Raw genomic sequence first — 21490 nt, forward strand, 5'->3', positions numbered from 1 at the left:
AGGACCCCATGCTGATGTGAACTGGCAGATCTCCATGGAACTCCCCACTCATTACCCCAAGAGACCTCACATGGGGCTGTGCTGGTGGCTCGGGGAGGGACTTGGCTGTGGTGTGGGTACAGTGAAGGGACTCCTGAGAGGGGCTGAGGTTGGTCCAAGGCTGCCTGCTGTAAAGGGTGATGGTGTCCCAGGGACCTGTGAGGCTCTTGTTGAGGGAGGTGTATGTTGTGTCCCAGCTGGCCCATTGCATATGAAGATTCAGTTGGTTTGCAGCCAAGGTTTTGTACCTCACGTCTCTTATGTAGTCACCTCCTCCTGGGTCTAACTACTGGGTTAATTGCCATGGAAAGTTCTGCACCTTTGATCTCTTGGCCACAGACTAAAGATGCTGTGACAGCTCAGCCAGTTCTGTTTTGGTGTGTGTTGGAGTAGGAAAGCAAAAGACTGATTAAATGTTAAGTCTAATGACACTTGCTATATCCCCTGGCTGGCAAACAGGGAAGTCTTTATGTCTTTCCCCATTCTCTGCTTTTACTCTTACATTAATGAAAAAAAGTGGCAGTAAATGTGTTCCTGTTGCACTGAACTGTGCAGACGACTCTCGAAGTAGCTGCTGCTGTCTCTGGAGTTTCACCTAAGTGTTGGCTGAGGCACAAAAGGCAAAGGGAGATGGATGAGATGGCTGGCAGAGACAGCAAAATAAAGGGTGTAACAGAGAAACCTGAAGCTGCTCCTCACCATGAGGCACTAACAGCTATTTTTTTTGGGGGGGAGGGGGTTGGCCCAAGCCTCTGAGTTGGGAGCAGCAGGTCCTGCCAGGAAAGAGCTGTGTCGGTCACTGCACATGAACTGAGCTGCATTCGGTCTCAGGCTGCACTCACTTGTTTTGGGTAGGAAGGGCTGTGGGATTCCATGGACGAAATTCAGACATCATGGACCATCTAAATGCTGTGAAGCAGCTGTGAAGGCTCCTGAGCCACCCAGGCTGCAGTGTCCATAGGGGAAATGCAGCACGAGTGGAAATCTGAAGTGCCCTTCAGGCTTCAGTTTGCTTCTGTAACAGCTCATATTCCACATCTCCTGCTGGTTTAGTGCTTTGCTTTACTTCCCTATGGGTTTGGAAGCAGACACTTTCTTTGCTGTGCTTTTTCTCAGCCCGGTGTTTCTGCTCTTGGGAAATGAGTCCCAGTTAAGATGCTCAGCAAAGCTTGGAGGAGGGAATGGGTTGTGAACAGCAGGTGACACCACCAGGACTGAGACGTAGGTGTGAATGCCAGTAATTAGGACAGGCAGTTTAAGGTTGGAGGTTATCCATGTGCAGCCAGTGTTTGTCTCTGTACGGTAATTACCCGGCACAGCCACTCTGACAGGGCGAGTTGTTGGATCTGCCTGATCTAGTTCCTCCTGAGCTGCTCGGCTTGTGCCGTGTAACAGGTTGTGGCCAACACCCACTCCCCGCTCCAGCCTGTCAAAGAAAACCTTAAACACCGAACAGCTGCTAAGCTTCCTGCACTGCTGGGACCTGCCCTCCCATCCTCCGGCTGCCAGCACACACAGGGATACTGGATGCCTGCTGGGAGGTCGCCACCGTGCTGGGCAAGGGCACGCGGTGCTGGCATGGCTTTGTTCACTTGTGCTGGGTCCACACCCAGCTAATTGCCTCCCTCCATTTGAACACCTCCTTGCAGACATTTGGGTCCTTTCTTTTCCCTCTGACTAATTGCACCCTTCTTTCAGCTTTTTTTTAAATCACCTCCCAGTAATCACAGGTAATTGTATTCAATATTGTGGCTGTCTCGAGGCTATTCAATCATAGTACGTGCATATTTGGGGGTGTCTTTGGTTAATAGAAATTTTTAAAGGGATTGGTTTGAGGGAACAGGTGTGTTGGTATCTCAGTTCTCAAATCTTCCTGTGAAATGTTTTTGTTGTCACTCTTTTAACCTGTGGAGGTTATGTGTGGTCTGAATAAACCACATCCACTTTCACTTCTTGCTCTGGCTGTAAAGGGTTAAAGTTGACAGTTCCTGTGTGTTGCTTATTTTTTTAAATCTGCTTTAATCTGAGTTTAAAGCCTAAAGATTTGCTTAGCACAGTTAATGCTCATCTGACTATTGTCACTCTTGATCTGAGTTTTCATCAGTATTTCAGACCTGTATCTCTATGGCAGTAAATTCTAGTGTTGTTGCTGTGTGTAATGAGGATTCACTGCTCTATTCATGACCAAGCTTGTGATTTTTATCACATTCTAAGTCTGTGTCTGTGCAGCAAAAGACTTGAGCTCCTCTCTGAACTGGGGACTAAATTCTGCCTGTGGGCCCTGAAGGGTGAGTTGGTCTTTACCAGCTGCTGAGATAGTGACCTACTCCTGCTCTACAGTAATTGCCACCCAGTTTGGACACCTGCTACAACCTTTTATTAGTCTGCTGTTTGTCAGCATGACAAAAGCCACCACTTGAATCTGCTGGACCAAATGCAGTGTTTAGATAAGCCAGTGGCTTTTTGGAGGAGCTACACAGGGGGCTGAATCTGTCTCTCTGGTTAAAATGATTGGTCCCTGTGCAAACTCTAATTGAAAAATATCAGTTTCATCCCCTCCCTGGAGCTGCACCCGCTAGTCTGTTTAAACTTATTTACATCTCAAATGTAGAAGACTCAGATTCCATTATCTGAATTACATGCATCTACTTAACCTCATGCTAGTGACCTTGTTCCCACTTGGGATAAATCTAGGAAAACCTTCCATCTTCAGTCTTGACACACAGCCATGGGAGCACTCACTGCCCTGGCTCTCAGGGCCCCCCACTTGCTCACTGAAGTCTCTGCTTGAATTACCCTGGTGATTGCAGGGATTGCAAATGAATCTTCTTACAGCCATTTTCCTCATCTATTTTTGAAATCTGACCTTGCTGATAAAGTGATACTAAAACAGAAACCCCCATCTGCCAGCCTCCAGGCTGGAGGATGATTATAAAATCAAAATATTGCCTGAGTGGGAAGAGTCATGGTCCTGCACTCCAGAGTGACATGTATAGCTGCATGGATTTGTGTCAAGCCAAGGGCTGTCCAAACTCCGTGAGAGCCCAGGGCAGGGCTGGATTATATTAGAGCAATGGCCAATTGGGGAGCCAGATGGCAAATAACGTTATATTATGATGAAAAATAATTCCAGGCTCAGAGGGAATTGTCCAAGAGACTGTCACTTGTAAAGCATTAGTCTGTCAGATAAAGGCTGAGCTGGGCTTTGGATCCTTTGCTTCAAATCCTTGCTTTGCTACTTAGCTACTGTGGGACTTCAGGGCAATCCCTTTGTCTCCCTGCATCCTTTCTTCTGTGATTTTTAGCCCCTTCAAAGGGCAGATGTTCTCCTTATTGCTCTTTGGGGTTTTTTTTTGGCACTGAGCCTCACTCAAGAGCGGCCCCAGTCTCTAGCCACTATTATGGTATGGTGATACAGGATAACAATTAGAGCTGGTCCACCCTGTTCTGAGGTTTGCAACAGCTGGAGAGACATGGTGGCAGCCCTGCACCTGGGGCATCCTGTTTGTCTCCTTTGCTTGGTCAAGACACCTGCAGCATCCTTGAAAGAGGTCATGTTAGGGAGGACCCACTTACCTGTTCACTCCTCTACAGCTTCTAAGCAAATGCCTTCAAAACTGCTTTGGCACAACAAATCCCTCACTCTGACAGCAAAGACTGAAACTTCACCACCTGGAGAAGTCAGTCCCCCTTCAGCCTCCCTTTGGTCTCCTAAAACCCTGTATGAAGTGGTTTGTGGGATCACTGTAACACTTCTAGCAATGCCATAGCAGCCAGTAAAGTGACCAGAGTTTCTTAACCCTGGTATCTAGGAAGGAGTAAAGAGCAGCCTCGTAATTACTATTGCTAATTAGATAATGGCTGTGAGGTGCTTTGAAGATGAAAAGTAAGGAGGTGCTTGGTTATTAAGTCCCAAACAGCCCAGTAAGGCCAGCAGGAGCTGTTGCTGTGGGTCAGCAGGGACTCACTGCTGCAGCAGCTCGTCGAGTGCCACCAAGGTTATCTGGGAGCCAGCAACAAATCGGAGAGGGCTTTGGAGTTAAATCTCCTTGAGTTTCTTGTAGGCTTAGAATGTGATGAGCCACATGTAGCTGATTCTGCCTTGGGGCAGGGAGATGGTCTTGATCAGCTTTTAAGGTCCCTTCTGGCCCTGTTTTCCCTGATTTTGTGGTTCCACAGATAGCTTTACTGAGCCAGATCCCATCTTTCCTGCTGAGCTGAGGTTCCCTGTGATGGCATTTTGTCATGTCTGAGTTCCCTGCCTGCTGGTGCAGGAGCACACGGTGCCTGGATGACCTGATCTCCTGTCATCCTTCCCCCCCCATAGTTGGCTTCAGAGGCTGTTTGAGGAGAAGCTTTAAAAAAGCCAGCTCAGATGTGCATGACAAAGACTAACCTGATACAGACCTGGAAGTAGCAAAGTGCCTTAAAATTGCACCTATGTGAAGAGATCTTGCCTCTTTTCTTAAGCATCAACATGAAAGAGATCTGAAGGAAGGATGAACTTCAAGCTATTCCTTTTTCTCTTAACTTGTGATGTGCCCCTCCTTCTCTTCTAATACAATATGTCTGGGAATGCTTTGGAGGTTACTCCTGCATAGCTGTTGCCACACCTGTTGGGAAGGGGAAATTGCTCTTGGTCTGCCTGTTGGAGAAGCCTGGGGGAGCACTGCTGCTGGAATGTTTTATTGACAAAGCTGGCAAAAAAACTTCCTTTCCATGAAAATTGAATTATTTGTTTGTTCGCTCTTGAATTTAGTCTCTGTGGGCCAGACCTGCAGCTGTGGTAAATTAGCTCAACTCCAGATGTGCCCCAATATATTTTGAGATGTCATTTCGTGTATCTGTATGTAATTCTGTAGATCTTCCTGCTACCCTGGTTTTGGCATTATTTCAACTTTCAGTCTGCTTTGTCTCCTCATACAGCAAACGGATCCTGGGGACAAAGGATGTGTTGGGATCTCAGTGGCAGGAGACAGGCATCATGACACTATCTTCACTTGCAGAAGGTCAATAAGAAAAATCTGTGTGTGTGGGGTCAGTTTTGTTCTTCACGCACCATTTGCAGGATGTAGGAGTGTAAAGGGTGGCTTTGACAACCCAAGTCCAACTGCCAGTGCATCTCCTTTAGCCTTCCAGTGTTATTGCTGGTCCCAGAATAGAACCAACACCCAGGTTTTTGCTGGTAAGAAACTAAGTTTGAAAGCTTGCACTTAAGCTTGCAAGCAGTTAAAAAAAAAAAAAGGATCCCTGTGTAGTTTTGATGTTTTGGCACTTCTGGTGGTATTGAGTGCATGGTGCTGTCAGGGCAGGACTGGTGTTGGAGCAGGGTCAAGGCACAGGAGATTTCCAGCATGAGGGTCCACGCTGGAACATTGCTTTACAACTCCAGTGGACTTGGAAGAACTGAAGGCTGTCAGATCCAGATTGAGTGGGGCAAAGGAAGCTTAGTTATGCTTAGTCAGCATCGGAGGGCTGTGTACCACCATCACAACAAAAAAATTAATTGTCCTAAAACTATAAGCAATAAAACTCTTTACCAAGAAGTGGATGCAGTTTTTTGGTGTTCTCCTGGCTGGCACATGGCTGTCACACTGGATAGCTGTGCTACACCCAAGCCCAACTGCCACGATTTGGAGAGCATTGAGCTGGGAAGTGCCTTTTCTTCTAGACCAAGTGAGGGGTTTAGATCTTGTCAAATACTGATACCTGTCAAGCTGATGTGTGCTTCTGGGTGCCATCCAACCATTTATTTGCCATGTCCCATCCCTGGACATGTCTGAGGCCAGTTTGGGTGGGGCTTTGAGCAACCTGGTCTAGTGGAAGGTGTCCCTGCCCGTATCAGGGGGGTTGGAACAAGATGAGCTTTTAGGGTCCCTTCCAAAACCATTCTGTGATTTCGTGAACTGTGGACCTTACCCTGAGGCGGGTGTGTATACTTCGAGCCCTTAAAATACCTTCGTTGCTGCGTGGCAGGGGTTGGCAGTGTGTGGGACCCTGCCGAGGTCGGATGCAGCAACACGGAGCAGCATCCGGCGAAATGCAGTGAGGGCAAGATGTGTAAAGCAAACGCGCCGAGGGCAGGGCTGGGGAGGACGGGCTGTATCGCGGTGGCGGCGGAGGGGACACGGGGAGGGAGCGGCCGTGCCGGGGCCGGTCTGGCACCGAGAGCCGGCACCGCCTCCGCCGTGCCCCCTCCTCCCCTGCTCCCTCCCCGGGGCGGTGCGGGCGCTCCCGGCTCACGCTCTGCTCTCTCCGCACAGGGGCAGATCGAAGTGGAGAGCGAGACCGTCTTCAAGTTGGCCGCCCTGGTGCTGCAGGTGAGTGTCTCTGCCCCTGGACCGCTCCCTCGGGCTGCCTTTGGATCAGCGCATTCCTCCTGCCTTGTGTTTTCCTTGTCCTCTCCATGCGGACGAGACCCCGCAGGATTGTTTATGGCCTCTGCAGCCGTGGGGGGAAAACTGGAATACTTGGGAGTTGTTTTTTTTCTCGTAGGCAAGTGAGGGAAATATTTATCTGAGGAATTTTACATTGAAAGAGGAAGAACTCAGCAAGGGAACTCGTTTATTTGGGCAGGTTTCCATTCAATTTATCACTTATTCTAATTTAAATACATTCCAGAGATCCGGGAAGAAAAGAGTAATTGCTGTAGCTAAATCTGCTACATTATGCCTGTGAATCTTCCTTTCAGAGCATATGGTTTTGATACCTCTGTTATGTTGAAATATACAGTGTCAGTTTTCCCTCTCGTTAATCAAGTTTCGTTGTACTCAGACTTAAACTCTGATTATGTGCTGCTTTCTGTGGAATAAAATTCTGCCTTCAAAATATTGGGGGTATTTTCCCCCGTTGCATTCTCATTGACAAAGTGCCACAGCAAAGCTGCAGCGACTTGATCTGCCTGAACGGTTGTTTTCATCTCCAGTGAGCACAATTCCTCCCAACTGCTGACCTGCCTGTACAGCCGACCTTTGGCTGGATGTGGTCGGCCAGGGGAGAGAATTGTATTTCGCTTTTTGTGCAGTAAAAGCGACATTTGATTTGCAATGTGAAATTCATCCCCGTTTTGGAAGCAGTTTTATTTATGCTGTAGGTGGATTATCTACAGCTGGAAGCTTAAAAGGGGCCAAGTTCAGCTCTTGAACACATGCAGGCAGGCTCCGTGTTTTGCAGGTTGCAGGGAGTCTGATGGGGGGTCAGATCTGGCTGCAGAGCTGTGGGAGTGGGGAAGTGAACAATGCTGGGAAAATCGAGGGCTTTTGAAGAGATCATGTTTTAATTCTGTCACTGTTTTTCAATTGTAGGAAGCTAAAGGGGACTATTCCAGGTAATAACATTTTCCTTTCTAATACTAGTGTGGTTGATGGATGTGTTTTTCTGTGTTGGCATTGTATTGCAAACAATCACAAATGGGGGTAAAGTCCAGCTGTGAGCAGTGCCTGAAGAAAGTGAAATGTGCTTCTGGGCTGGATAAAATCTGAGTCTGCAGGGTGAGTAATGCCTTTTGTGAGCAAGCTCTGAGTCAAAACAGTGTTTCAGACCATCACACTTTGCTCCCCTCCCAAATGGGAGTGCTGAAGTGGAAGAAAGGGGAAGCTCCCACAGTTCCTTGCCAGAAAACCTGTGCTTTGCAAAACTTTGGAAGGCAGACTTTTGCCTGTGCTTCTGCAGAACTGTGGTTTGGGTCCATCTGGGTGACCTTGCCCACAGCCCTGCCCATGCAGGGGTGAGGGGCCTGTCAGCTGCCCGCACTGGGATCAATGAGCCTGTTCTCCTGCAGCTGCCCCAGAGCTCCACCTCCCCACACTTGACCCAACAGTTGTGTTGTGCCTCATGTGCTGGGCTTGAGCTGTCTGAAGCTGCATCATCAGACTGGGCTTCCCTTTGGAGGTGCTTCTTACCCTGCACTGATTGTGATAAGGGGCTGTGGGGGGGAAGTGGGGTCACAGTCGGACCTGTTGGAGCCTGGGGGAACGACCTTCCATTAGAAACAGCTCACTAAGCAAATAGAGATCAGAAGGTTGGCTTTGGTCACGTTAATATTTTACTACTTGCTGAGTTTCCATATGGAAAGAGAGGTGTGTTTCACACTTTAGCTACAACAGCTTCGGAGAGCCATGAAGACGCTCAGTGAAGAGCTGTCTGCTCAAATGCAGGGAGCAAGTCACGTCTGACTGCCAGAGTGACATACTCTGCTTTCCCCTCAGTGTGCAGCTGTCAATTAAGTGCCAGTGCTGCTGCCCAAGATCCCTTCTCTGCTGAAGGACGCAGTCTGTGAAGTCCATCAAACCTCCTCCTCCTTTTTGTTGGTGTGCTGTCACACCTGCAGGGAGGAAAAGACGTCCTTGGGACTCGGATCGGTTGGGTGGGCTGGCAGTGCAGACCATTTCTGTTCCTGTGCATGCTGTAGACCCACACTGTATTGCTTGTACCTTCAGTGTGCTGCATTTTTCTCTAGAAAAACCCCTTATCCTGCCTGATCTCACAGGGGACACCTGAAGACACCCTAAGCTTAGCTCAGTTTAGGCACAGATGCACAGATAACCAGAAAACCACTGCTGACTCAACAAGAAGTAATTTGTTAAGCTGTAGCAACTGGTGGCACATGCTCTTGATAATGAGGAAAAGGGATTAAGGTTAAAAACTACCTTTGCAGTGAAAACCTCCCTGACATGGTTTAAACAACGCCGACTCGTTATCATTTGCCATAAATAGGTTTGTACGTGGGGCTTCACGTGCCCAAGAACTGTGTCTGAGGTGGTTTTCTGTGCTTCCCTGGACACATTGCAAGGAGTGGATTGCCTGTGGTTGCCTTCAGAAGTATTTTAGGAAAATTGGAGGGAAGAACACTCGGCTACAAGAGTGATTTCCAAGTACAGCTCTTCCCCTAGGAGTTGCATGAAAATAGCTGCAACAATTGTTTCCTCTGTTAAACGGAGCATATGTTATGCCCCTGTAGCAAATGAGCATGGCCAGCTGTCCCAGGCCCAGTGAGCACGCCAGAAGTGAAGGAATTCCATGCCACATATCACAAGTGGTCCTTTGGACCAGTGCTGATAAAGCACTAGCTTAATTACCAGCATATCTTCACGACGATACTGAAGGATTGGCCTCCACTGCCCAACTTGCTGTAGTTCAAGCACTGTGTCCTTGCAGTGGTGCTCCTGTGCAGTGTGATTTGCCTCCCTTTGCAGTTCCTTGGGTTTGGTGTGTTCTCTGTTCGCTGTCATTTGTCCATTCTGCTTTGAATCACCTTCTGGAATGTGGCTCTTGCACTATTTTTGCTTACGTGAGAACACGCAGGTTAATTTTTTTTGTATTGGATTAGTGCTGGATGAATGTGGGTAAATACAGGAATTGCCTGAAGTCCTAGAGATTAGCTTTCTGGAAGTGAGGATTGGAGCAGTCCAGGCAATGCTGGGGATCTGTGCTTGGCTGATTTTTGACACATCTCACAGGGAGCTTTTCCATGGTGGGGTCACCATGTGGCATTACCATTGACTGGCAGCTCAGTACCAGGGCCCAAATACTTCACACTCCTGTGGTTCTGCAGGAACCCCTTTCCCAATCCACTGCTCTAATTCTCAGATAACACCTTGATGGCAGGGAGCAGCAGCTTCCCAAGAAACACCCTCCCTTGGCCTGAGCTGAGTGGGTGAGCGCATTCCTTGGAAATCTGTTTATTTTCAGTGAGCAACTCTGACACGTGGGCACTTGGAGAAAGTAAAAACTTTCAATTTCTACACCAGAAAGGTCACTTGAGAGGCTTTACAGTCTGGTACCACTGATAGCATGGAAGTATCAGGGTCTTTGGGGTTTGCCCCTTAAGGTAGTTTGCAGTAGGACCCTGAGGTCCCAAGTTGGGCTGTCACAGGACAAGGGTTTCATAGAATCATAAAATGGATTGGGTTGGAAGGGACCTTAAAGAACCATTTATTTTGTGCATTATTGTTTGGAGGGAAGCTTTATGTAAGACAAGCAACCCCAGTCCCACTTTTGAGAGGACTCTGGTTTTTAAGACACCTTGATAAAACTTAAAAGCATGCTTCAAAATTGTACCCACAGCATGTCCATGCACTTGTGCCTCCTTTGGGCAACTCTGGATTCTCAGAGGCAGTCCAGACTGGCTTCGGGATGCAGGAGGAATGAGGAATAAAGGTGGCAGTGGACCATGGCTGGTGTAGCTCACCATGTGCCCGTTTCCTTTTCCTGTTTACCCAACTGGTGATTCCAGCCAAGATAATTCCCTGCTGTGTGTGATGAAGAGCTCAGTGAGCCATTCCTCTCCCCCTTACATGGGACAGTGTCAGGGCTGCCAGGGGCAGGATGGTTCCTCCACAGGGTCCTGCAGCTCTGCTGTTCCCAGCAAGGCTGGGATGTTCCAGATTCCTGCCCCTCTGCTTTCCTGTGCAGTGCTGGGCACACTTTTCTCAAGAGGAAGGATGTAATACTTGCTGGTGTTTGGTTTTCATGGCTGATGGCTTCCAGTTGACTGCTTCTCAGCTGAGTTCCCAGCACTTTTTGTCCAGCTCCTGCAATAAGAACCCTGAGCAAGTATTAGTCATTGATTGGAGTTTTGAAACTCTGACTGAGTTAATTGCACTCCTCCACTCTCCTATTGACAAATGAAACAAAAATCTGCAAGCCTGGTTTTGCAAAATCTTGGCTTTTAAACTCTATGAAAGGGTTTAAAAAAAAGAATGTGATTCAAGTTACAGCTTCTGGCATGGCTCAGTTTTGGGGGAAAAAAGTCCGTATTCTGTTCATGATAGGAATTTTATTTAAGTTTAAAAAAAACCTAATGTCTTGGCAATCTGGTAATTATTCATCGTGTAAATTTGCAACATATAAAGTCTTACCTCCTTGTATTTAATTTAATAGTAGACTAAGCATCTACTCTCAAAAATGCTGTACAATAGTATAGAGTGTTATTTTCCTTTGTAGCTTGATGAAAAAGTTTTTAACTGAGAAGTCCTAAATACTGTCCTTTTAACATTGGAAAAACATTTATTAAAATCAGATTAGCTGCAGGGACTATATAAGGAAAGTAACTTTAAAAAAAGAAGTTTATTGCCTGACTGATAATCCTGGACTGTATTTTCCCCAATACCATTTCCAGGACTGAAACCCAGCCATGCTCCCTGAAAGTTAATTAAGTTGCTGGAGGAGGGCTTCTATTTTCTTTAAATAGCTGACGCATTTGATTTTGGTTCTGGCCTGTGGGCTGCAAAGATAACTCCCGACTGGTATAACATAACACAGACAAAATAATGAATTCCTGATAGCTGACATGTGCGAGGCACCGGGGTTTATCGTTATGTGGGTGATAAAGGCAGTTTGTAAAAGGAAGAGGTTGGTGTGAGAGATAGCCCTGCAACTGAGGCTGTGGAGTAATTGGTTCAGAAACCCCTGAATTTAAAAATTCTGCTGAGGAAAAATGAAGTTCTTGGTCTAGGTGCAGAAAGCCCATATTAACAGTTTTATCCTAAGAGTGAGTGCCCACTGTTAGATTTTTGGGTAGTGTTTTCTTGGGAAGTTTGCTGTTCTGCCAGACAAACTGGAAAATCTCTTGGTAGAAAAGAATGTGGAAATGATAATGTGGGCAGTGCTAGAAAATAGCTGTTGGAAAGAAGTTAATAATTGTCCGATAGCAAAGCACCTGCTCACTCTACTGCTAACTCCGAGATTAAGGTACCTTCAGGACAGGACACACCTGAGATTTGTTGGAGGCAGCTTGTCCAGCCTGTTTTTGGAAATCTCACCAGGTTCATGTGACCAAAACTCCAGGTGTGGCCATGTCCAGGACTGGAGCTGGAGCAGGAAGACAAGTTTGGACTAAATCTCCTGGTCATTCCTACTCTCCTCTCTCAGGCTGGCATCCTGGAGAGGTCTCAGGGCTCAAAGTGGGTCTGTGTGGCAGGAGTGGAGCCCATCTCATGGATGCAGCCACTAACAGGAGCTCAGGCTGTGGAGCCAGGCTGGAGCTTGCCTGAGGACAGCCCTGGAATGGGCACGGTGTGGCTGTTGTGTCCCCAGCACAAATCCTCCTGCTCCTTTAGGCTGCTCCTTCCTGTTGGGGAAGGAGACCTGTTGTGAACTGTTCACTGGAAGATCCTTTCCAGGGCCATTGGGATTGGAGATGAGTTACAAGGGGACATCCATGTTGGTCTCATGCAGCAGCCAGAGATGGGAGCCCAATCTGGGTGCCTCTTTCATCCCCCAGAGATTTTCTTACACCTGTATCAGTGGGTGGTACAAAAGAGATGGTGGGTCACCAGAGGATTCACTCTCAGGGCATCCATCTGGTGCCTGTCACAGGCAGCACCGTAGTTCAATTTTTTATTTTGTTGTCCATGCCAAGTGTACTTTTTAAGTGCCCATGCACTGATAACCTCGGAATCTTTTCCCAGCAGGACCCCAGCTCCCCATGGGCTGTGTCTGCCTGGCTGTAAATCAGTGCTGGGCACTGGCGCTGCCGTTGTGCCCCTTGTGCTCCTCAGCCTTGTTTGCCAAGTGAGTCATTGTGTGTTCTGCCTTTCAGCTTCGACTCTGAACATTTTTTCTTTAAATACCTTGCGAGGCACTCTCTGAACCATTAACTCTGTCTCAGTCAAACCCAGCTGAGTGCTTTCCTCAGCTCCCTCTTTTTCAATAAACTGTTAATTTGAGGCAAGATAACCGAGATCTACTAACTTAAAGCCTGTTTGTTGAGGGGGTTTATTATTTATTTCACTTTATTTGGGATTGTCTGATGAACCAAGGTAGTAAATGAGCAAGTTTAGGGAAAGTCATGTTTATCTATTTCATGCAATCGTTATGATTCCCCTACTTACAGGTATCAAATATCCACTTTCCCAAAGAGCTCTCTGCTTAATTGAATTTTATACCCTCTTCAAAGAAAACTGGTCGAAGATTGCTTCGAAAAAGATGCTTTTTTCTCTAAAAGCATGCAAATCTTGCTTTCCTGCAGTTTGGTTTTGGGGTTATATGCCCCTGGTGTGCCACGAGGAATGGGAGCCGAGGGAAGGCCACAGGTAGAGGGGAACCAGGCAGGGATCTGCTGAGCTCCATCTCCCAGAGCACTGAGGCAGCAATTCTGAGATAAAAACATTGTTTTCTCCTGGTGTTTTATTTTTCAATAAAAAGTGGAAATTCACCATGTAAACCAAGTGTAATTACAAAAAAAAAAAAAAAAACACAAAACTTAAGACTCCGTTTTTTGGATAGACTTTTAACAGCAAGAGGTTTTTTTCCACTGGTGCTGCTTTAGATTCATCCAGTTCATGGCAGACTAGTGTGTATAGTCTCTGCAATGATGTAATTTTAATGGGTTTTTTACAATTCCCTATTTTAAAGCAGTGCTGTAAGGGCTCTCAGGAATTCTTATAGAATGCTTATTATGTAGCAGATTAATTAGGTGGAAGCACTGTGGGTGAAACGAGCAAAAAGGATTAGATGAAGAGGAAAAAAAAGATGTTTCCAGTAATTTAATAATACGATCTCATGGGATTTACTGCTTCTATATAGCAGTGTAACTGTTAATATTCACACATAATTTTGGCAGTTCAGTAAGGAACAGTAATTTTTTGTTTCATGTGCATGATGTTCATACAGGTTCCTGAGGACCAGCAAGTGGGTTGTTGTGTTTTGTCCACTTTGTCTCTCCACAGTACTTTCTTTTCTTTTCTTTGGTTCTTCTCTTTTTTTTCAAGTTACTTTTAACTCAGAGAGCAGTGCTATAGTGAGTACAACCCAGCCACCTAAAGAGGTGTTTTGTGTGTGCTCTGCACACACAAAACAGATGGGAGACAAGTCAAGCGTGGTGCCAGGAAATTCATTGTCCCCAAAGTTGTCTCCCACACAGGGGACAAGTTGTCAGAGCTGTTAGGCTTGGAGTAGCATCATGGCAGCCACAGCTGTAGGTAAAAGATGCTCTCCCCTTCCCTCAAGTACAGATTCAGCATTAAAACATATTCCCTTTTCCTACTGTAAAAATCACATTTCATGGTTTATGTGTTATATTGCCTTTCTTTTTGTTGAATATCTGAAAAACTTTGTGAGGTCTACGGGGAGTTTCTCCAGTCTTGCACCATCAGCTGTGAGCAGGAGTTTGGGCTCTGGTCTGACTCCTAACAGCATCCTCACTTTAGTAAAGCAAAAATAAGTCTTTTGCTTTTCCTTCTCATGTGTGTTGGGATCTGTCGTGTGAGGTGTATTTTGTGTTTTGAGGAAATGGAATGACAACTTTTTAGCCTCAGCTTTTTTGCTTTTGCAGATTTGTCAGGTCTTTGTCGTTATTTGGATACTTTATTTTTCTTGTGGTTCAATGTATCTCTGTATCAGCATGCCAGGCTGTGATAACAAGCTTTAAACTTCGCTGCTGTACTCAGACATGCTAAAACCCCACAACTAATATGGCTAAGCTGACTTTTGTGTGAACAGGAAGAAAGTGTGGGTGTTAGAAATAACAGTCTGTTGTTGCGAGGAAGGGTTTGGGATCCTTCAAGCGTTGTATCAACTGTGAATACCCATCTTTTGCTCGACAGTAAATCCCCAGGTAAAGCAGAGCCATTCTGCTTCTGTCTGGTCTGTTGGGGAAGCACTGCTAATGTGTGCTGTGGGTATGGCCAAGCAGCTCTTTAAACATGTACATGGGATGTGAGCCATCACCCATTGTAGGTTCAAGGAGCAAAAAGGTTTGTCTTCAAAATATTCATATTTCACATCAAGAGCTGTAAAATAAGACCTGAGGATTTAGGGCAGCTTCAGATTGCAGATTTTCTCTAGCCATGGAGAGCTGCTTCCTCAGCACCCCGTTCCTTGTCTTCAAAGTGGAAATTCTAACAGTGCCTAATCTACAGGGGTGACTCTGGGAGCAGCTCACGTTCCCATTTGTCTGGTCACCATGTCCTCAGATAGAGAGGTGTGGGGATATAGCTGATATGAGAAATGTTGCATTTTCCTTGGTGCTCTTGGTCCATCTTTGACAAGCTGACGTGTGGGATCACCAAACCCCAGGAGATCAGTAGGCATTGTTGCTCCTCTTCTCAACAGTCAGACTGTGCTCAGGAAGCAGAGAAATTAGTCTCAGGGAGCAGGGTTGGAGCTGGAGGTCAGGCCTGGGACTCCAAGTCTGATCCACGTGTGGGGAATGGTTAGCCAGTCCCTACCACACTTCGTGTTTGGTGCAGGTCCCTCTTGAGCTGTGAAACTAAAGCTGTTGTGCAGCAGCGCAGGGTGGGAACCCACAGCACAGCCACAGCATACGTGTACAAGAAGCTGGAGTTGAAAAAGCCATCTGCACTGCTTATCACGTTCCTTTTCACGTATGGGGTTTGGAAGGCTCTTATAATGCTCCTTCAAATACCTCTCAGAGCAGGCGGCTGCTATCTGGCACTCAAGTGGCAGACTCTGCAGCCCTGCTCCCAGCAAAGCTCCCTGCTGGCTGTGGGGGAAGGTCAGGCTCTGGCTGTCCTGTGCCAGGGGGAGCCCCTTGTTCGTGGCCTTTCCGCATCCTGGTCTTCCTTCAATAGAAAAAAACTTTCTTGAGTGTGCCAGCAGACCATAAACTGAAAGGTTGGGAAATGATGGGAAGCGTCTGGCATTCGTCACAAAAGAGGATTTGTCAGAGAGCACATTTCAAAATTCTGCTGCCAAGATCCTGCTGCTCTGGCATACTCAAAAGCTGCTAAATCCATCGTCTCTCCCTGTACCTCCCCTGCTCTCTCTTCCTTCCCCCCTTTTTTTTTGTCTTGCACTTTTAACCCCACTCATATTTTTCCCCTCCATTGGCTTGCTGCTTCCTCCTCACACCTGTTTCTTGTGGCACCTCGAAAGGCAGACTGGCCTCCATGAGAGCCTGAGGTTGCCACATTCTGCCCTTCTGTTTATTTTAAAACAAACCCAAAGTCTACAGAAAAGGCACCTGTACAGAAAAGTCCAGCTGCAGCAGGATGGTCTGTGTTGCCGGTTCTCATGTGTGAATGTAAGGAATGGGAGCACCTTGGAGACTTTGGTGATGCTTCCCTAAGTCTGATCACTTTAGAAAGTTGCCTTAGGATCAGGCTGGGTTGTGAGCAGCAGCACAGGATGTTTTTGTACTGTTGCAGAATTGCAATTCAGAATTCAGTGGTTATTTTCAGGAAATAGGACTGTTACTGACATCACCTGAGTAACCTGACGAGCCCTCTGAAACCCCTGACTGTCAAGCTTTCAAGTATCTACTCTATTTGTGTGCTGTTTCAGTGTATTTATTTTTCTGGCTCTAAATATCTTGAAGAGAATAAGATGGGAAATCCTAATGGAAATGTTTTGAAGCATCTTTGCAATGCAGGGTAATAACGTATCATACTTTAGCTGTGAAGCTCCACATTTTCTTGTATCTCACCTGAAATTCTAAGAAGTATTTGTTGATATTTTTGTGTCCATGAAATAACTTTCAGGTTAACTTGAGAGGCTGGTTGATATTTTCTAAAAGTAAGGCCACTCTAAATTCTATCTGTGGTATGCCTAAAATTTATTTCAAGAATTGACTTAATATAAAATAATGACATTCAGAAGGACCCAGAGGTGACTTATTCCAATGATCCCGTAGCAACACAAGAGAAAGTATTTATGTGAGGTCAAGAGGCATCAAGAATAGAGGAAAGTCACTATACAAAGCACTTTTCCCAGTGATAAATTCTTACTTTATGAAGTGTTACCAACACAATTCAGCAGAGGCAGACACACCTGCCATCCCTTTAGTCACTTAAAAGTTGTCTGAAGTCTTGTCCTCATCGAGTTGTTAATATTTACAAAGAATCTGTGGGCTGATAAACTTCTATGCTGTAGTCCAATATATTGCTTTTGCTGCTGGGTGTGTCACTTGCTCTTCACGTTTTGTTAATCTCATTAACCACATCTTACTCCATCTAAGCTCTTACCTGCATTAGCAACAGGCGTGAGCTGGTTTTTGACGGTGGGCACAGGGAAACGCCTGGACACCCATTGACAAATGGTCCTAATGAGCACAGTTCTGTAAATCTTTGCCTAGCAGGGAGTGTTGTATCACTCCATTACAAGCTGTCAAGATGCACTTTCTGGGGCCGTAAATATGTAAGTCTGTTTTAATTTTCAGTGACATGCTTTAGGCAGAGCATGCCACAACAACCTGGCTTGGTTCCTTCACGGATTTCTGGTAGGGTTTTAGCAAAATGCCTAAAATTTCACTGTAATGTCAGCAGGTTGTAGGAAACATGGGGGATTGGTCCAGGTTTGCTGCTAGGGATAGGAGTTGGAAGTGGGAAGTCCTATTGATAGTATGTTACATGATTAAATATTAGTATTGCTTATTTTAGAGTCAAAGTGCCTTCCCTCTCCATAGACCTGGCACTGATGAGCAGGGTGTGCTGCTGGGGACATCGTCCTGCCCAGTGTTTGATCGTGTTGGGACAGAAAATTAATTATGGGCAGTACTGGGAATGAAAACTGAGGTTTAGCGTGAGGAGGATCTGATTCAGATTTTCATTATTTGCAGTTGCATTGCCCAGATTGATTCATGTTCTGCTTCATATCTGCCAGAGAGAAAACACCCCTTTGGAGGGTGGAATAGGAAGGAAAGGATCTGTCTGACGGTTTTCTTTAATTCTTCTCCATAGTGGAAAAATACTTGAGATGAGAGTTTCCTATATTCCCCTCTTGGGGAATAAACAAACCTTTTGCCAAAAAAATGTTCAGTCCTGTTGACTCTGGGCTGTTTAACTTTATGTATTGAAATTATGCCAAGAACCACCAGTCAAGAAAACCCCCTCTGTAGCAGAGGTCAGATTAAATGCAAGGAGGCCTCCCCGTCCCGACAGCCGCGTCCTCCTCCTGATGGGAACCCACCGTGGACATGCCAGATACAACACTGGTGTGTTTGGCTGGCAGATATCATGGATGGTTGGACATCTGGAGCCAGGGCTGTCTGCCCTGAGATTGCTGTATCGTCTTGTGGTCGTTGTGAAACCAAACAGGAACAGGTAATAATTCAAACCGCCGCTCCTGCTATCTGGAGTTGTCCCCTCTGGGGAGCGGCTGGGTCTCAAAGGGCTTGGGAAAGTGATCCTGAAGGTCAAGGGGAGACGTGCTTGGTGCAGATGAAGTGATAATGGACTCTGTGGAAGGGGAGGGGGGGACCATTTGAGGCTTTTATTATCCCTGAAGCCGTGAATCATCCGAAAAGCTAATCCTTGGGCGTGCAGTCAGCAGATCCAGGCTGTTGCTGTGCCAGCCTGCACTGTCTGAAGGCATCCAGCCTGCAAGGAGCTGTGCCCTGTTTCTCCCAGGTCTTTTACATTTTTTCTAGGGTTGTTTCACGCTTGATTTTACAATTATGCAGGGCAAAAATCCTCATGTGGCTTCTCAGGGACTTTCAGACCTTATAAGTCCATTTAGATGGACTCCTCCTGGAGCACATGGATGGGATGGTGTGTCTGAACCTCAGGGTGTGAGGTTGGGTCCCTTCAGGAAGGCAAGTCCCGGGGGCCAACTTTGCCTCGTAAAATAAGTGTATTCTCTACTGTTGGAAGAAGTTGGGTGGGTTTGTAGGTTGGCAGAAGACAGAGTAGATCCAACTCTCCTGTAAGTTGTCGCAGCTCTGTGGACTCTGCCTGCTGGCAGACTGCAGCAGGGCCTGAGGCTCTGGGTCAGTGCTGGAGGGATGTGCCCCCTGTCATGGCACAGACATGGTTACAGCCCTTTGATCTCTGTGTTACCCAGCTCAGACCCACAAGCCTTGTCAGGAGGGGGGGTGTGCTGGCTGGCCCTCAGTTTAAATTCAGCGATAGACGTTTCCATATTGATGAGCTGCTGCTTGTCACTCAAGCTCAACTGGGACCCTTGTTTTGGCACTGATGAGGATGGAGTTGCTACTCAACCAGATCCAGAGAGGCAAGAGGCTCAAAAACAAACAGGAAAGCAAGTAGCACTGTTGGAGGCCACGAATGGTGCAAAAGGTGGCATTACATAGCATAGGAGACACAGCTGCCAGGATTTGCAGCATTTCTGCAGAGTCTTGGTGATGGGGGGGCTCCTGGCCCTATAAGGGCTGGCAAAACAGAATTTGGGACCTCTCCACCCATCCATGTTGGTGACAACTGGGGAGTCACCTGTCCCCCCATCCCAGTTGCTTCTGCCAGAGCTCAGCCCTGGCTTCCCAGCATGAACCTCCTTATTGCCTCAGCCCTTGCAATGAGCTTTCTAAATAGAGGTTTAATGACCAGGCATTAACCCTCAGATTATGAATACTGCAGGCTGAGAATCTACATTGAGAGGAACAGCCCTTTTGTTTGGTCAAAATGAGCTATTTTGTTATTGCTTTCTTTCAAAACCTCTCCTACTTCACTCTATTTCCCTGCCAACCCTGCCTGCTACAGCAGCCATTGCAGGAATGAGTCAGGCTTAAAAATAGGAGGAAATTTGTATTTTAATAATCAGTTGTCCTGTGAGGTTATGACTGAAGCTGGAAGGGACCTTAGGAAGTCATCAGGCTGAACCTCCTGCTCCAACAGGGAGTTCAGGCCAGGTTACTGAGGGCCTGGTTTTTTGGTTTGGGGCATTTTTTATTTTTTGCTCTGGTTTCTGAGGCCTCAGGAAAGTGTCCTCTGTGACTGTGTTTTCGTGTGACCCTATGAAACCCTGGTAATCTACCTTCTCTCTGCAAGCCAAGATGTCCTGCAGCCTTTTGATCCCATCAAAATGAGCTTGTAAGGGATGAATAAAACCCTCAGCTTTTGTGAGCATTGGCTGTATTTGAGTGCTGGTAGGAGAGATCCTGATTTTCTACCCAGCTGTCCCTGTTTGTGGCACTTGGGTGCTGGCCAGCTTGCAAAGAAAAATGGATATTTCTGGCAGAAGAGTGCAGCAACCAGCGCTCCTCGGCGCTAATTGACCCTTTCTTGGCAACTTCATCAAAGACGTTGAAGAATAAATAGGCTGTTGATTGAACTGTTTCCTCGTCCCCAGAGGTGGTCCCGGGGCTGAGGCACATTGTCAGGGCTGGGGAAGAAGCTTGCAGAGCGATTAGGGGAACAGAGAAACCTTTCATCTCCCGCACTTTCCATGTGGCTTCTGGGAGCTGGAGTCGTGGTGGGGGTTTGCTGCCTCCTCTGGTGCCCACAGAGCAGGTTTCAGTGCTCTGGTCCACTCCAGTGATGCTCAGGGTGTGGATTTTGAGGGAGGAGGGGGGACGTAGCTCAGGTTAAAACTCTTTATAGTGGAATCTGTTGAAGACAGAGAAAAGCACCTTCAAGGAAAGTCTGGATGCAGAAGCTAAAGCGATGCTGATGGACGTGGCTGGTGCATTCTTTCCATACAAGAGTCGTGTTGGTGCTTGCTGGCCCTGCTGCAAAGGCACGCAGAAACCTGGACGAAATGAGGCGTGCAGGTTTCAGCTGATTAATTAATGGAGCGTGCAAGGAGAAAATATTAACCATTTTACTGATGCCTGTAAACAGGTTTTTAAGTGTTCTACTGGGATTTTTCTTTGTGATAAATTGCATTCATGTACTTCAGCCTTCCCTTTATGTCGTTCCAGGCTGGGCCTGGAGTCCAAAATATTTGAACTTTCTGTAAGATGGGCAGTCCAGAAAAACTATTTTCAGTGAAAATATTTTAAAGGATATGAACTGAAACCTTTTGTTTTGAATCAGATCACTGTTAAACTCTGACATTTGACAAATACCATGCAGCTTCATGAAATTTGTTGTCTAGAGTTAGGGTTTTAGATAAAGGCAGAGCAAAACTTAGCACTACAAGCCTTCCTCTTGGGCAGAGGCTTGCTTTCTGCAGCTGTTTCAGGGCTCATTCTGCTCTCAGCAAATAGAGTGAGGGTGTGCAAAATAAATATTGATATGGTGCTCCCGCCATGGTGGCCTGAGCATCACGTGTCTGTATAATGAGTTACAACTTGAGTCTGCATGACACCATATACATCACTGTCATGTGAGAGGGCCTATAGAGTTACGTTGCTATGACAGCCTGATATGGGGCAACGTGCCATGTTCTTGGGCAGCAAATACAGCCCTTCCTTCTGCCCAAACTAATGAGTCCTCCTCTGATTCACCAGCAGTGACTCTGTGCCATTTTTTATTGTTTGGTTGTTTTTTTTTAGTGATGAAAACACTAGAAAAGACTTGAAGACGCTGCCTGTCTTTCCTACCAAGACGCTGCAGGAGCATCCATCACTCGCTTACTGGTGAGATGTTTAATTTAAAATGTAAATCATTGCTATGATTGATAATGGCAAGATCACTAAAACAGTTTTGCAAACTCTTTTAAAAAGTTTTCAGCCTGTGTGATGCAGGACTTGGAGTTAATTGCTCGTGTTCAAGCATTTCCAGTTTTTTAGAAGGTTATAAATTATGCAAGATCCAATGCAAATTCCTCCTTGAAAGTTCAAATTAAATTGTTGGATTAGAAAGTGCTGGAT

General features: G+C 46.4%; 1 protein-coding gene across 2 annotated transcripts in view; it reads left to right on the forward strand.

The window, feature by feature from the left end:
• Positions 1–21490, forward strand: part of FRMD4B (FERM domain containing 4B) — an 81004-nt gene that overhangs the window by 32618 nt on the left and 26896 nt on the right. For both annotated transcript variants that reach the window (XM_008925692.3, XM_029958370.1), the window contains exons 6-8: positions 6303–6359; positions 7344–7366; positions 21173–21256. In XM_008925692.3, the coding sequence (XP_008923940.1) occupies positions 6303–6359; positions 7344–7366; positions 21173–21256 (164 nt within the window). The remainder of the gene's footprint in view (positions 1–6302; positions 6360–7343; positions 7367–21172; positions 21257–21490) is intronic.

This window comes from Manacus vitellinus, unplaced genomic scaffold (assembly GCF_001715985.3).
Source record: "Manacus vitellinus isolate BGI_N305 unplaced genomic scaffold, ASM171598v3 scaffold_14_pilon, whole genome shotgun sequence".
NCBI classification, from domain to species: domain Eukaryota; kingdom Metazoa; phylum Chordata; class Aves; order Passeriformes; family Pipridae; genus Manacus; species Manacus vitellinus.